This window comes from Odocoileus virginianus, chromosome 8, assembly GCF_023699985.2.
Source record: "Odocoileus virginianus isolate 20LAN1187 ecotype Illinois chromosome 8, Ovbor_1.2, whole genome shotgun sequence".
Lineage (NCBI taxonomy): Eukaryota > Metazoa > Chordata > Mammalia > Artiodactyla > Cervidae > Odocoileus > Odocoileus virginianus.
In genome coordinates this window covers 38,354,107-38,368,337 of record NC_069681.1, presented here as the reverse complement: position 1 = coordinate 38,368,337, position 14,231 = coordinate 38,354,107, and the positions used below count along the sequence as shown (strand labels likewise).

Below are 14,231 nucleotides of genomic sequence, written 5' to 3'. Positions count from 1 at the left end.
GACCTCAAACCTCTTCTTTTAATTCTTGCCTGATACTGTATCACATAGAGAGGCAAAATTTATATTTAAAAAGTTAATATCTAGAGAATTTCTTGGTGTCCAGTCGTTAGGACTCAGCACTTTTTCTGCCATAGACCCGGATTCGATCCCTGTTCAGAGAACTAGGATCCCATAAACCATGACATATGGCCCCCCAAAATTAATGTGTAAATATACTCTTGTTATATATTTTCCCTTCTGTCTGTATATTCTAATTTTATTGGGTTTCCTGGGGTCAGATCTGGTCTCTCCCAAGTGGGGATCCAGTCCTCGATTCCCAGTTAATCAGGGAATAACAGCCTACTCAGCTCACTGAGCACTGATAGCTCTTAAAGTGAAAGTTGCTCAGTTGAGTCCGACTCTTTGCAACCCCAAGGACTATAGAGTCCATGGAATTCTCGAGGACGGAATACTGGAATGGGTAGTCATTCCCTTCCCCAGGGGATCTTCCCAATCCAGGGATCGAACCCAGATCTCTTGCACTGCAGGTGGATTCTTTACCAGCTGAGCCACCAGGAAAGCCTGAAAGCTCTTAAAAGTGCTCACTAATAGAACATACTAACATATGTTAGTTTAAGAATTATTCTTTAAATAAGAAAAAAGAAAATTTCATAAGAAAGATGAGTTCTAAGCCCCAAAAGCAAGATGACTTGGAAAAAAATATAATTTTAATAAATACATAAACCCTAAGGACAGAAAATGAGCCTGAATAGCTTAACTGTTTAACATCTGTATGGTGTTTAGCATCAAGATAGAGGTAAAAACATTAAAATTTCACCAGGAAGTCTTGATCTGCAGAATTAACACTGTATTGTAGTACTGCAGATTTTAACATATTCCTTTCACAAGCACAGTTTGAAATACAAGAACCTGTTTACCTCCTGTGCATTTAACTTACAAATTGCTTACAGTCCTGTAGAAATTCATAGGTATCTATTACATGTTACTTTAAACTTTATCCTAAGGGATTCTGTTCTTGATAGTCTCTGTGAAGCTTGTGCCAAAGAACATGTTCTCATTAAACAAGAGTAAACATTTGCTTTTCTTATTTTATGCAAATAAATATTCCCTCCATACTTTTGGCTCACTTCGTCCAACCAGTCCATCCTAAAGGAGAGAAGTCCTGGGTGTTCATTGGAGGGACTGATACTGAAGCTGAAACTCCAATACTTTGGCCACCTGATGTGGAGAGCTGACTCATTTGAAAAGACCCTGATGCTGGGAAAGATTGAGGGCAGGAGGAGAAGGGGATGACAGAGGATGAGATGGTTGGATGGCATCACCAACACAATAGACATGGGTTTGGGTGGACTCCGGGAGTTGGTGATGGACAGGGAGGCCTGGCGTGCTGCAGTTTATGGGGTCACAGAGTTGGACATGACTGAGCGACTGAATTGAACTGAATTCTTATGCGAATTCTCTCTTGCTTGCTCTTGTATTAGGCAAAATGTGAGTGCTCAGTCACTCAGTCCAGTCATGTCTGGCTTTTTGCAACCTCATGGACTGTAGCCCGCCAGGCTCCTCTGTCCATGGGGATTCTCCAGGCAATAATACTGGAGTGGATCGCCATGCCCCACTCCAGGGGATCTTCCCAACCCAGGGATCGAACGCAGATCTCCCATATCGCAAGCGGATTTTTTTATCATCTAAGCCACCAGCCCAGGCAAAATGTGAAATATGTACTTAATCATAAAGCCATTAGTCAGTAAATAGTAGTTTTATTATTTTTTCACAGTATTAAAAAATAAAAACAGGGTAATTAAGATTGCTAGCATCTCAAAAGAATTTCTGAACCTTTAATTCTGTATCAGACTCTTAAGAATTCTGTTTCAAGCTATGGTAAATACAAATCATCCAAATAGCCTTAAACTATTACTGATTTTATGAAAGATATAACTTAAGTGCAATAAACAAAGTAAGATTCACTTCTTGGCAAGAAAACAAGGCAAGATTTCCTTGTTATTTAGAGAGGAAAAAAATGATGACTAGTTTTTGATCTGTAAGCTGTTTACTGATGTGGGTGTAGGGCAAATTCTTCTACCTGTTTATTCTGGAAACATGAGATTAAAAATAACCTCTCAATGAAATGGCAATCACTGTGCTACTGGCTAACACAAGATTCTTGTGGAGGCAGTAAATCCTGAATAGACTACATGAAGCTCTGAAAGGATTAAAAAAGAAAACGTACATGTTAAAGAATACTCACTACCCTTCCATTACAGGAGAAATAGAAACAAAGGAAAAACATGGAAGGCTTTTAAATGTAAGCTCCTAAGCTTAATACCTTTGTTGGTAAAGTAATGTCTCTTGTTTTTAATAGGCTGTCTAGGTTGGGCATAGCTTTTCTTCCAAGGAGAAAGCGTCTTTTAATTTCACGACTGCAGTCACCATCTGCAGTGATTTTGGAGGCCAAGAAAATAGTCTGTGACTGTTTCCATTGTTTCCCCATCTATTTGCCATGAAGTGATGGGACCAGATGCCATGATCTTAGTTTTCTGAATGTTGAGTTTTAAGCCAACTTTTTCACTCTCCTCTTTCACTTTCATCCAGAGACTCTTTAGTTCTTCTTCACTTTCTGCCATAAGGGTTGTGTCATCTGCATATCTGAAGTTATTGATATTTCTCCTGGCAATCTTCATTCCAGCTTGTACTTCATCCAGCCTGGCATTTTGCATGATGTACTCTGCATAAAAGTTAAATAAGCAGGGTGACAATATACAACCTTGATGCATTCCTTTCCTGGTTTGGAACCAGTCTGTTGTTCCATGTTCAATTCTAACCATTGCTTCTTGACCTGCATACAGATTTCTCAGGAGGCTGGTCAGGTGGTCTGGCATTCCCATCTCTTGAAGAATTTTCCAGTTTGTTGTGATTCACACAGTCATAGGCTTTGGCATAGTCAATAAAGCAAAAGTAGATGTTTTTCTGGAACTCTCTTGCTTTTTCAATGATCCAGCAAGTGTTGGCAATTTGATCTCTGATTCCTCTGTCTTTTCTAAAACCAGCTTGAACATCTGGGAGTTCATGGTTCACGTATTGTTGAAGCCTCGCTTGGAGAAATTTGAGCATTACTTTGCTAGCATGTGAGATGAGTGCAATTGTGCAGTAGTTTGAGCATTGTTTGGCATTGCCTTTTTTCGGGATTGGAATGAAAACTGACCTTTCCAGTCCTGTGGCCACTGTTGAGTTTTCCAAATTTGCTGGCATTTTCAGTCCAGCACTTTCACAGCATCATCTTTTAGGATTTGAAATAGCTTGACTGGAATTTCATCATCTCCACTAGTTTGCTCATAGTGATGTTTCCTAATGACCACTTGACTTCACATTTCAGGATGCCTGGCTCTAGGTGACTGATCACACCACTGTGATTATCTGGGTCATGGAGATCTTTTCTGTATGGTTCTTCTGTGTGTTCTTGTCACCTCTTCTTAATAACTTCTGCTTCTGCTAGGTCTGTAACATTTCTGTCCTTTATTGTGCCCATCTTTACAAGAAATGTTCCCTTGGTATCTCTGATTTTCTTGAAGAGATCTCTAGTCTTTCCCATTCTATTGTTTTCCTCTATTTCTTTGCATTGTTCGCTAAGGAAGGCTTTCTTATCTCTCCTTGCTATTCTTTGGAACTCTGTATTCAAATTGGTATATCTTTCCTTTTCTCCTTTGCCTTTATCTTCTCTTTTTTTCTCAGCTACTTGTAAGGCCTCCTCAGACAACCATTTTGCTGTTTTACATTTCATTTTCTTGGGGATGGTCTTGATTACCACCTCTTGTAAAATGTCACAAACCTCCATTCACAGTTTTTCAGGGACTCTATCTATCAGATCTAGTCCCTTGAATCTATTTGTCATGTCCACTGTATAATCATAAGGGATTTGATTTAGGTTATAGCTGAATGGTCTAGTGGTTTTCCCTACTTTCTCTGTCTAGTCAAAGCTATGGTTTTTCCAGTAGTCATGTATTGGATGTGAGAGTTAGATAATAAGAAAGCTGAGCACTGAAGAATTGATGCTTTTGAACTGTGGTGTTGGAGAAGACTCTTGAAAGTCCCTTGGTCTGCAAGGAGATCAAACCAATCAGTCCTAAATGAAATCAATCCTGAATATTCATTGGAAGGATGGATGCTGAAGCTGAAACTCCAGTACTTTTGCCACCTGATGCAAAGAACCAACTCATTGGAAAAGACCCTGATGCTGGGTAAGATGGAAGGCGGGAGGAGAAGGGGACAACAGAGGATGAGATGGTTGGATGGCATCACTGACGCAATGGATATGCGTTAGAGTAGGCTCAAGGAGTTGGTGATTGACACGGAAGCCTGGCGTGCTGCAGTCCATGGGATCGCAAAGGGTTGGTCATGACTGAGTGACTGAACTGAACTGAAACTTAATGCCAGCCTCGGGTTATTACTGATTCTGCATGTAAGCAGATATGGTACCGTGCATATCTCAGGAGGTTCAGAGTTCAGCTCTGGATCCTAGATCCTATCTTTATCACCTCTGTTTGCTCTGACCTCACCCAACTCAGTTAACTATGTTTAGTTGGAACACTACAGAACACTGGGGTGTCATATCTCTATGATGGGATTTACACAAACATAGGAACCCTAAGACTAAGCTTCTGTAAACCCACCCTTTCCTTGGGATACACTAATCACACTCTTCATCCCTCATTTGGCTGTCTTGTATCTTTTCACAACCATACCAGCTCTGGGTCCTTGGTATCCTTTAATTTGCTCCCATGGAGAATCACAGCTAACTCCACTGAAAAGTGAATGGTGGTGCCTGGTTTATAATTTGTTAACCAACTCAACAGAAAGCATTAGGGAAACATGGTGCACTTCTTCCTTCATGTTCAGTGTATCTCATTGATCAATAGTTTTCTTTCTAGCTTTTGTCAGGGTTCAAACTTATTACAAAATTCAAAACTGGAGTCTATCTATTTGCTACTTTTAACAGATCACCAGCCCAGGTTGGGTGCATGAGACAAGTGCTCGGGCCTGGTGCACTGGGAAGACCCAGAGGGATCGGGTCGAGAGGGAGGTGGGAGGGGGGACCGGGATGGGGAATACATGTAAATCCACGGCTAATTCATTTCAAAGTATGACAAAAACCACTGCAATGATGTAAAGTAATTAGCCTCCAACTAATAAAAATAAATGGAAAAAAAAATAAATAAAAGACACACCTTAAAAATAATAGCATTTAAATGTGGAGATAAAACATTGAAAAAGGTTCCCCATAAAAATACTAAGCAAAAGAAAGCTGTAGTACCTATCTACACCACTGTGAACATGAAGTAAGGTAGGATTCTTAGAAATAAAGGGAAATATTTAATGAGAATAGAGGGTCAATTTATCCAGAAGATCATTTTTTAAATCTACATTTATATAATATTTTAATAACATAGTGCCAAAATATAAAAATGAAAATCTGACAGAACTCAGGAGAAATAGGCTATTCAATATTCACAGTATGATATTTAAACTGATAAAACAAGCAGATAAAATAAAGAAGGATATAGAACATATTGAAAACATGATTAGTAGAAGTGACTGAATTAAATACACAATACTGCAGTCAATAAATACATAAAATATTATCTTCAATTACATATGTGCTATACTAGGGCAAGAATCAATAAACTTCAAGGGACATAAATTGTACACAACATATTCTAACTTACAGGCATTTAACTAGAAATCAGTAACAAAAAGGTAACTAGAAAATCAATAAATGTTTGAAGCTAAATAACACTCTTGAAAATACTGACTTCTTCAAATTACAATAAAATTAGAAAGCATTTGACATAAAAGAAAATGAAAATCCACTAACATTCAAATCGGAAGCTTCAAACTAAAATTATGCTTGGAAGTAAACTTACAGTTTAAGCATTTTTTAATAGGCAACAGAGAATATATGGGAAATCTCTGTATTTTCCTCTTAATATTTTTGTGAACTGCAAAAATGCTCTAATAAAAAACAAAGTCTTACCGAAAAAAAAGAAGAGCAAAAGTCAAGAATTTTAAGATACATTTTCTAATTAAAAAAAAAAAACAACAGAAAATAACACCCAGCATCTTAAACTAAAGTATGCATAAGAATGGAAATAGGAGAAAAGCAAACATGAATGAAACAGAAGACTAACTTTTAAGCAGAAAAATCAACGAAACAAGTTCAAAATCCACAGGGCCAGTTATCACAAAGGACAGGTGGAACTCCTGACTAGGAGTTGATGCTGTTCTCCAAAGGCAGAATATCTTTTTCTCAAAGGAAGCTTTTTAGCCTTTAAGGCCTTTCAGCTGACTGAATTGTGTCTACCAGACTATCAAGGATAATTCTCCTTACTTAAAGTCAACCAATTATAGACTTTAATCACATCTACAAAATACCTACAGAACAACACCTAGATTACCTTTTGATTGAATAACTGGGGAATGTAATCTGGCCAAGTTGACACAAAAAATTGACCTTTACAAAATATAAACCTTTCCTATTTCTTTTTAAGAGGCCTGCATAATTCTGATACCAAAAGCTGATAAAACATTTCAACAAAAGCCAATTACATATCAATATCCTTCAAGAACAACAGATACAAAATTTCTTGACAGAATATTAATGAATTACACACAATGATACATAAAAAAATAAAAAGATGCTATATTATGACCAAGTAGAGCTTGCTCCAGGAATGTAAGATTAATCTTCAAATAGCAATCACTTAATTCACATTAAAAGAGTAAAGGTGAACAATCATATGATTATCTGAAGAGATGTAGAAAAAAATATTTGTCCAAATTTAACACCTATTCTTGATTTTTTTTTAAAAAAGTAAAATTCTTGGCAATTAAGGAATTAACAGAAACATCTTCAATCTGATGACAGATATCTACCTTAAAAAAATGACAGTTAAAAAAAATGACAGTTAACATCATTCATAATGAAAAAATGTTGAAAAAGTTTTGTCCTAAGAGTTCAAGAATGTCTTATCACTTCTATTCCACAGTATACGGAAGCTCTAGCCACAAAAAATAAATATTGGAAATGAAGAAGTAAAACTGTCATTATTTACAGTTGACACGATTATTTATGAAAAAATCCTACAGAATTTTAAAAAACACCAGCACCAACTCCAGAAATGCAAAGTGAATTCACAAATAAATCAACAGTATTTCCATAAACTAGCAACAAGCAGTTGAAATGGTATTAAATATAATCCAATACTATAATGAAAACACATCAAATATTCAGGAATAAGTTTAACCAAAGAAGTATAAGGTGTCTATACTAAAAATTTTAAAAAAAATTTGTAAAATTAAAGATCTAAATAAGCAGAGAGAAAGACCATATCCATAATTGCAGATTCAACATTGTTAAGACTCAGAATCCTCAAATTGATCTACAGCTAAAAGAAAATATTAATAAAAATTCCAGCAGACTTTGATTAAAAATCCATTGAAAGGCTTTTAAAATTTACACAGAAAAGTAAAGAATCTAGAATGATCAAAATAATCTTGACAAAGAAGTACAAAGTTAGAGGACTTCAACTACTGGGTTTTGTGTCATACCAAAATGTACAATAGCCAAGACTGCAATATTGCTACAAGGATAAACAGATCAGTGGAACAAAGTACAGCATACAGACACATACCTCCTTACATTGATTGAAAGGACTTTTAACCAAGTGTCAATTTTAACGAATGTGGCTAGAATAGCTGGAAAAAAATAAACATCAACCACTAACTATTCTTCCATTCACAAAAAATTAATGCAAGATGCATCAATTTCTAAACAGGGAGAACAATAGGAAAGTATCTTCACCCTCCTAAGGATACCCAAACATTTCTTAGGATACAAAAACATGAACTACAAAAGGAAAAAATAAATGATACACATTATACTACATCAAAATTAAAACTTGATCTCCATTAAAAACATAAAAAGGCAAGACAGACTGGAAGAAAATATCCACAAGGCACTAGAATTAAATATATATAAAAGCTAAACATCCCCAATGGGAATTTGAGGGAGAGGGTAAAGGATGGGATCAACACATCACAGAGATCTCATAATGACAAAGTCATTGCTCAGGGACAGAGGCTGGAATGCTTTCTACACACTTTCCCTGACATCTCTATACAATGAAATGTAAGGGTCACTGGTACTGATACAAGTAAAGGCAGTCCCACTCTGTGCTTCTATAAAAGGAAGTGATTCAACCTATTAGGCTAAATCTTAGGCTTGCTTTGTTCTCAATATCCAGATGCAGCAGCTTATTCTTTTGCACCCTCTTTTATGGAAAGAAGTGACTGAGGTCAACTCCTTCACATTTTCTTTATCTTGGGCACTTTCACTTCATAAAACTGCAGCCAGTGCATTCTGTGTGTGCTGAGGAGGGAATGACAAGGTCCCTGGTGTTCTCACCACAACCAGCATTGGTGGCTCAAGCAGCCCCAGGTTAGCCCTTTGTGTCCATGAAAGGATGTGAAGAGTCAATTATGTGAGCTCAGCCAAGCTCCTGCTGTTGTGTGGGTGTGGATGAGGAGTGTAGGGGAGAGAAATGTTTTGTAATTCCACTTTCCTCAATAAATGACAGCAGTTTGGTGAGGGCAGCCGTGTGCAAGTTCACATGCTCAGGGCAGTCCCCAACATTTATTTTAAGAAATTAAAATGTCTAAATCTGACTTCTATACCTTATCTTCATTTTCACATGTTTGGCTAACAGAAAGATTTCTTGGAAGCAATGATTTTAATGAAAAGAATTGTAGACAAGATAATTGAGACACCTTACTCAATATTATCTGGAACTTTGGCAAATTGAATGAAAATTAAATTAATTTGAAATAGTTAATGTTCAATGGTCTATCTTGAAAACAATCTATTTTTATTGTGAGCCTACATTAGAAAGTATACATTAAAATTTTCAAGGATGACAAATCTAGAATCTCTGTGATACAAACTCATAAGTTGGTATTTATGGGCCTGGAAACTAGGAAAATATCAGGGTTTCCCTGGTAGCTCAGCTGGTAAAGAATCCACCTGCAATGTGGGAGAACTGGGTCTGATCCCTGGGTTGGGAAAATCCCCTGGAGAAGGGCAGGACTACCCACTCCAGTATTCTGGCCTGGAGAATTCCATCGACAGAGGAACCTGGCAGGCCATGGAGTGGCAAAGAGTCAGACACAACTGAGCAACATTAAGAAACAAGAGAAAGAAACCCATTATTCAGTGCTCAACATGCACATAGATATGACATGAAGAATTTTAATAAAACAATTTTACTTTGTTTTCTCAACAAACCTTAAGAAGTTCATATTATTTTCTCTGTTTCACAGAGAAGGAGAGTGTGGTTTTGTGGGGCAGAGGCAGGATGACAGAGAACTTCAAGCTTGGGAAGGGAGGCTGAGGGGCTCAGCACTGCACTTTAAACCTGTTGATATCATAAATGATTATCAGGTGGAATTACACTTCATAATTTTTTTATGCCACTTCCCTTCTTCTTTTGGAATTGCAAACAGCTCTACTTTGGCCAGTGACTATAATGTTATTGGACATGCAACATTTCTGGTAGCTGCAAGAGTCAGTGCACAGGATGGTGTACAAACTCACGATCACCCCTCTGTTGGGATATGGTCTCTGAGTGACATCACCAGTTGGGTGGACCGTCCTGCAGTGTGGACCACTACTCAGTATCTGGGGTTTTCATTAGCCACACTTGGCATCACTATTACAAAATATTAAATTACCTGAGATTTATTTAAGGGAACAAGAAGGAACTAGATGAGGAAAAGTATATGGAATAAACACTTTAAAATTAATAAAAATGAAAATGATAAAGTATCAAATACACCAAGGATAAGCAGAGTTATCAAAAAGTGAATTTGAACACACTTGGCACTATGTCCTTTAAAACAAAACTGAACAACCCCCTTCAAGACCCTTCCCTTCCCCACTCTCAGGTGATGACAGAGAGAAAAGACTGGAACCTATGTAGGAACTCAGCTTTAGGGAACCCCTCCTGCCTCACCATCTACAGTGGCCTTTTCTTCTCATCTGGGACCAAAGGTCACCTCCTAGAAGCTCCGCCCACCTCCTGAGGCAGGCTCCCTCATTGCCTCCAGCCTCCACATCCAGTCTGCCTTCAAGGCCTTCCACTTGCACAATTAGGATTCCAAAGGCAGCAAGGGGTGAATCTCTGAATGTCTTCCTCCCCTGGGAGAGGTGGAGACCCCTGAGGTGAGGGTTTCATGCCTGGCTCACTGCTGTACCTGAGGGCCTCAACTCTAACCCCTGTCTGATGAAGGGAAGGAGGGATAGAATACCATTCACCATCTCATACACACCCCCAACTCACAAACTACAAACCTCAAAAACCAGCAACACCTCCTTGACTCTACGTTCCAGATGGACCTCTCTCTTTTGGTCAGACTCCTTCCAGGAGTAGCCTGCCTTCACCTCAACTCCCTCCATGCCTCCTGGATTTGCAGCCCTTTGCACGCTGGCTTCCTCACATCTGAAATCTGCTCCTTGGCTCACCAGACACCTCCTGATTCCGAATCAGCTGACAACTTACCTTGTACTCACCTTCTTTGCACTGAACAGACCTGTCCATCCTCAGTTCCCTAACTTATCTCCTCCTCTTTTCCTTGCTGTTCATTGTCTGTCTCCTTTGCTTCCCTTCCCTCTCTGCTTCCTCTCTGAATATTGAGGCTTCCATAAGCTTCTGATCTTGGCCCCTAAAAAAGCTTCATTCTCTCTAGGCAACCTTATCCATCTTCATCAATCCAGCTACAACCCTCTCAGTAAACAATACTCAGGTGCCACACTCATCCTAGGTCTCTCCCTCAAATACCAGACTCTCACTTTCAATGACCTACAGGATGCATCCACCTGGAGGTCCCAAACTTCAAGATAAACTACAAGTGGAAGAGCTGGGACTGGAAATCAGTGAGATTCGATTTTCTCTTCTCACACAACTGAGAATGTTTTACACTGAAATCAGGTAGCATCTCTCTCTGTCCCTCTTTACATCATGCAAAGATACATGACAGATTCTGACTGTGAAGCTAACCATGTGCTAAGCACACAGTGGACCAAACAGCTTTGGAAACTCAACCTTGGCCCAGCTAGCAGTAGCAAAGAAACACAAAGATTTCACAAAATCTTAACGTAATTAGCAATCATAGTCAAAACGTGGCACTGCTATATTGAAAGATTGTTTCTGGGGATAAATCATATAGCTAAACCCAAAAGGACTTATTTATAAAATAAGTCTGCAAAAGAGAAAAAAATCAGACATCTTCACAGCAAAAGTGCACTGCCTCTGAGTCTCAGCTTACTTCACACTGGTCAACCATAGAAGCCTTTACCAATAGGCTGTGCTGTCTTAAGTCATATTCATTGCTGCATTTCTCTGTGCATGTTTTGATAAATGCATTTCATTTGCAAAATTAACACTTGGAAATGAAGAAAATCTGCACAGACTGAATCATTGAAAAGTAGACAAAATGAAATAATAGAAAAAACATCCCACATGAGCAATGATACTGAATGTGAGGATGAGAGATGACATGATCCAACATCATTTCTTTAGCACCTCAAGTTGACAGACAAAACAAAGGCTGGATATAAGATATTCCTGTATTTGTCTTTTTTTCCTTAAAGACACCTTAAGAAAATCAATTAACATGTGAAAAGAAAAGCTGCCTACAAAAACATTTTCTTAGATGACTTTCATTCTCTAATTGAATTACTGGCTTTAAGACTTTGTATCTTCAATAACTGCTCTCTATTGTCTTTGTTCAAGTATAATTTTCACCTTATTTTTACTAATCTTTTCTTTGTAACCACACTTAGCTTATTAAAAAAAAACAACAAAGCAGTATAGTAAATAATTGTTCTTTGTGGTAATACAATGCATAATTTAGTTCCTCTAGGTCATCTTTCCATGAGAGGTGATTGTTTCTGTGAGCATAAGAAATGTGCTCACAGTAAAGGGAATCCAGTGAGATACCTGGAAGGCAGAGGGATAACCACTTACCCAGCATGTCACTGCTTTAGACCAACCTTGAAGTGACTGTGTAGCCACTCCTGGCCCAGGTGTCACTCATGTTAACTCAGCCTCCCAATCACAGCCTCCCCTTTCTCTTACAAACATGACCTTTGCTCAAGGTAACAGGATACACTGCCAGGCTGAAAGGCCCACCCTCAGCCCCTGTGAAAAGGTCTTGAGAAACAGGTACTCTACCATTCTCTGGGGGAACTTTGACAGGACTGGTACATTACCTGGATGAAATCAAGAAATGTCAGGGGCAACGAGTCATCCATATGCCCAGTGTCTTTGGAGAAACGATTTAAAATTCTTCCTGTATGAAAAGGATATGAGAAATTACTCATTTCCCCAGACAGACCCTGTAAGACGAACAATCCATGATCAAATCAAAACAATATTTTAAAATTATATATATTTAATATATTATAAATTCATATGAAACACACCAATGTCAGCGGTGAAGAAAGAGAAAACAGGATGATACCTAAAGAGAAGCAAAGATACCAAATGACCGTGGTTGGGAAACTGAAATTGAGGTGTTATTAAAAGAATTGGTGGGGGAAATCTCATGGCTGTATCGGGAAGGGCTGGTGGATTTGAGAAAGTTTCCTTCTTTTACATCCATCCCACTTGAGACACTCACCAAGTGCCAAGTTGGTAAACTACCAGTTTCAAAATACTTCAGTTAAATCCTGTTACTCTGATTTTGCTTTAGTTAAAAGCAAAATTATCAAATTAATTTTAAGTGATATTCTTTAAATAAACATAACTATAACTGTTCTATAATTTTTTTTCCTCAAGATGGTTCACAGAACTTCACATTTTGGGAAATCTGGGGAAATTGTGGATTCCTGCCATATCCAGGTTGTGAGTTTACTACCAGTGTAACAAGTCTTTATTTCCAGAGGTGTACTGGGTATGATAAACATAATCATGCTTAAGCAATCAAGAAAAACAGAGGAATGGAGGCAGAAAAACTAAAATATCGATTAATGACTAAAAATTGCTTATCATCACTAACTTTATTTACCTACTCAGAATCCATGAAAACAGTATATCCTAGAGGCTGTGGGTTTGGAAGATAAGAATTTCTAATAAATATCTAGTGTGAAGTAAAAATGCCACCTGTCATATCAGTAAACAAAGGATGCTGCAGTCATAAGGACCCTGCAGCCATCTTCCGATGGTACACCCTGAGAAAACTCAGGGTGAGAAAACATAGGATACTGACCCCAAATAGCTGAGATGCATCTCAAAGGAATGATTTCAATGAGCCCAAACTCTTGTATCCTCCCATATACAGAAAAGTGCTAAATTCCCTAACTGGAAGAATCTGATTTTCTTTTATTCACAGGAATCATTTGATGCTCTGACTACCTGGTCTTTGTTGCAAAAATGCCTATATATCCTTCCTCCCCTTGCCTCTTGTCTCTTTGGAACAGTATCTGAGAGTTATCTCAGAGCGTGTGTCCTGGGCATAAATCCTTAGTTTTGTCCACCGAATAAAGCATAATTCTCAATTTTTAGGTTGTACTATTTCTTTTTCAGTTAACAGTAGTCTTTTTATGATTAAATGTGAAGAAACTGAAGCTACACACACACATTCACAGAGACTACTTTGGTGTAGCAACTCTTGAGAAATATATTATCTAGGCTTCTGAACTTCTTTCATAATTGAGGCTTTGGGAAGACAGCCTACAGGTGAGATATGGCATCTCTAGGTGCTCTTCCTGACCTCTGTCACAGGTGACTTCCTTCCAAGGCCCTTCAGACAAAGCCAGTGGCTGGGGGCTGAGTTTCCACTGCCACGATGAGTGACTCTGCTGTTTTCTACAGGGCACCTGGCTCACCGGAAGCACAGGGTGAATTGAGGCCACTGGAGACTATCACTCTTGGCCAGGCCAGCATTAGAGGCTGAGCCTCAACTTTCCTGTCTCAGACGTAGGAAATACACACTTCAGAAACTGTCTTTTAGTGATACCTTTATAGGTCCAAGTAGCAACTTTTCTGAGCCTCTATGAATGCCTGCTTTAGAGGGTGAATCTCAGGATTAAATTGGCTCATGCAGGTAAACAAACCAAGTCATAATGCCAGGAGAATTAACAGGTATCCAAATCACCAAGGTGAAAGAATAACTATTCCCCCAGG

The 14,231-nt window shown here is 38.4% G+C and overlaps 1 protein-coding gene across 1 annotated transcript in view; it reads right to left on the bottom strand.

Annotated features, from left to right (window-relative positions):
- The window catches only part of LOC110127197 (ATP-binding cassette sub-family C member 4-like), a 141,958-nt gene that overhangs the window by 43,280 nt on the left and 84,447 nt on the right, over positions 1 to 14,231 (bottom strand). The window contains exon 20 of the mRNA XM_020877307.2: positions 12,317 to 12,396. Within this exon, the coding sequence (XP_020732966.2) occupies positions 12,317 to 12,396 (80 nt within the window). The remainder of the gene's footprint in view (positions 1 to 12,316; positions 12,397 to 14,231) is intronic.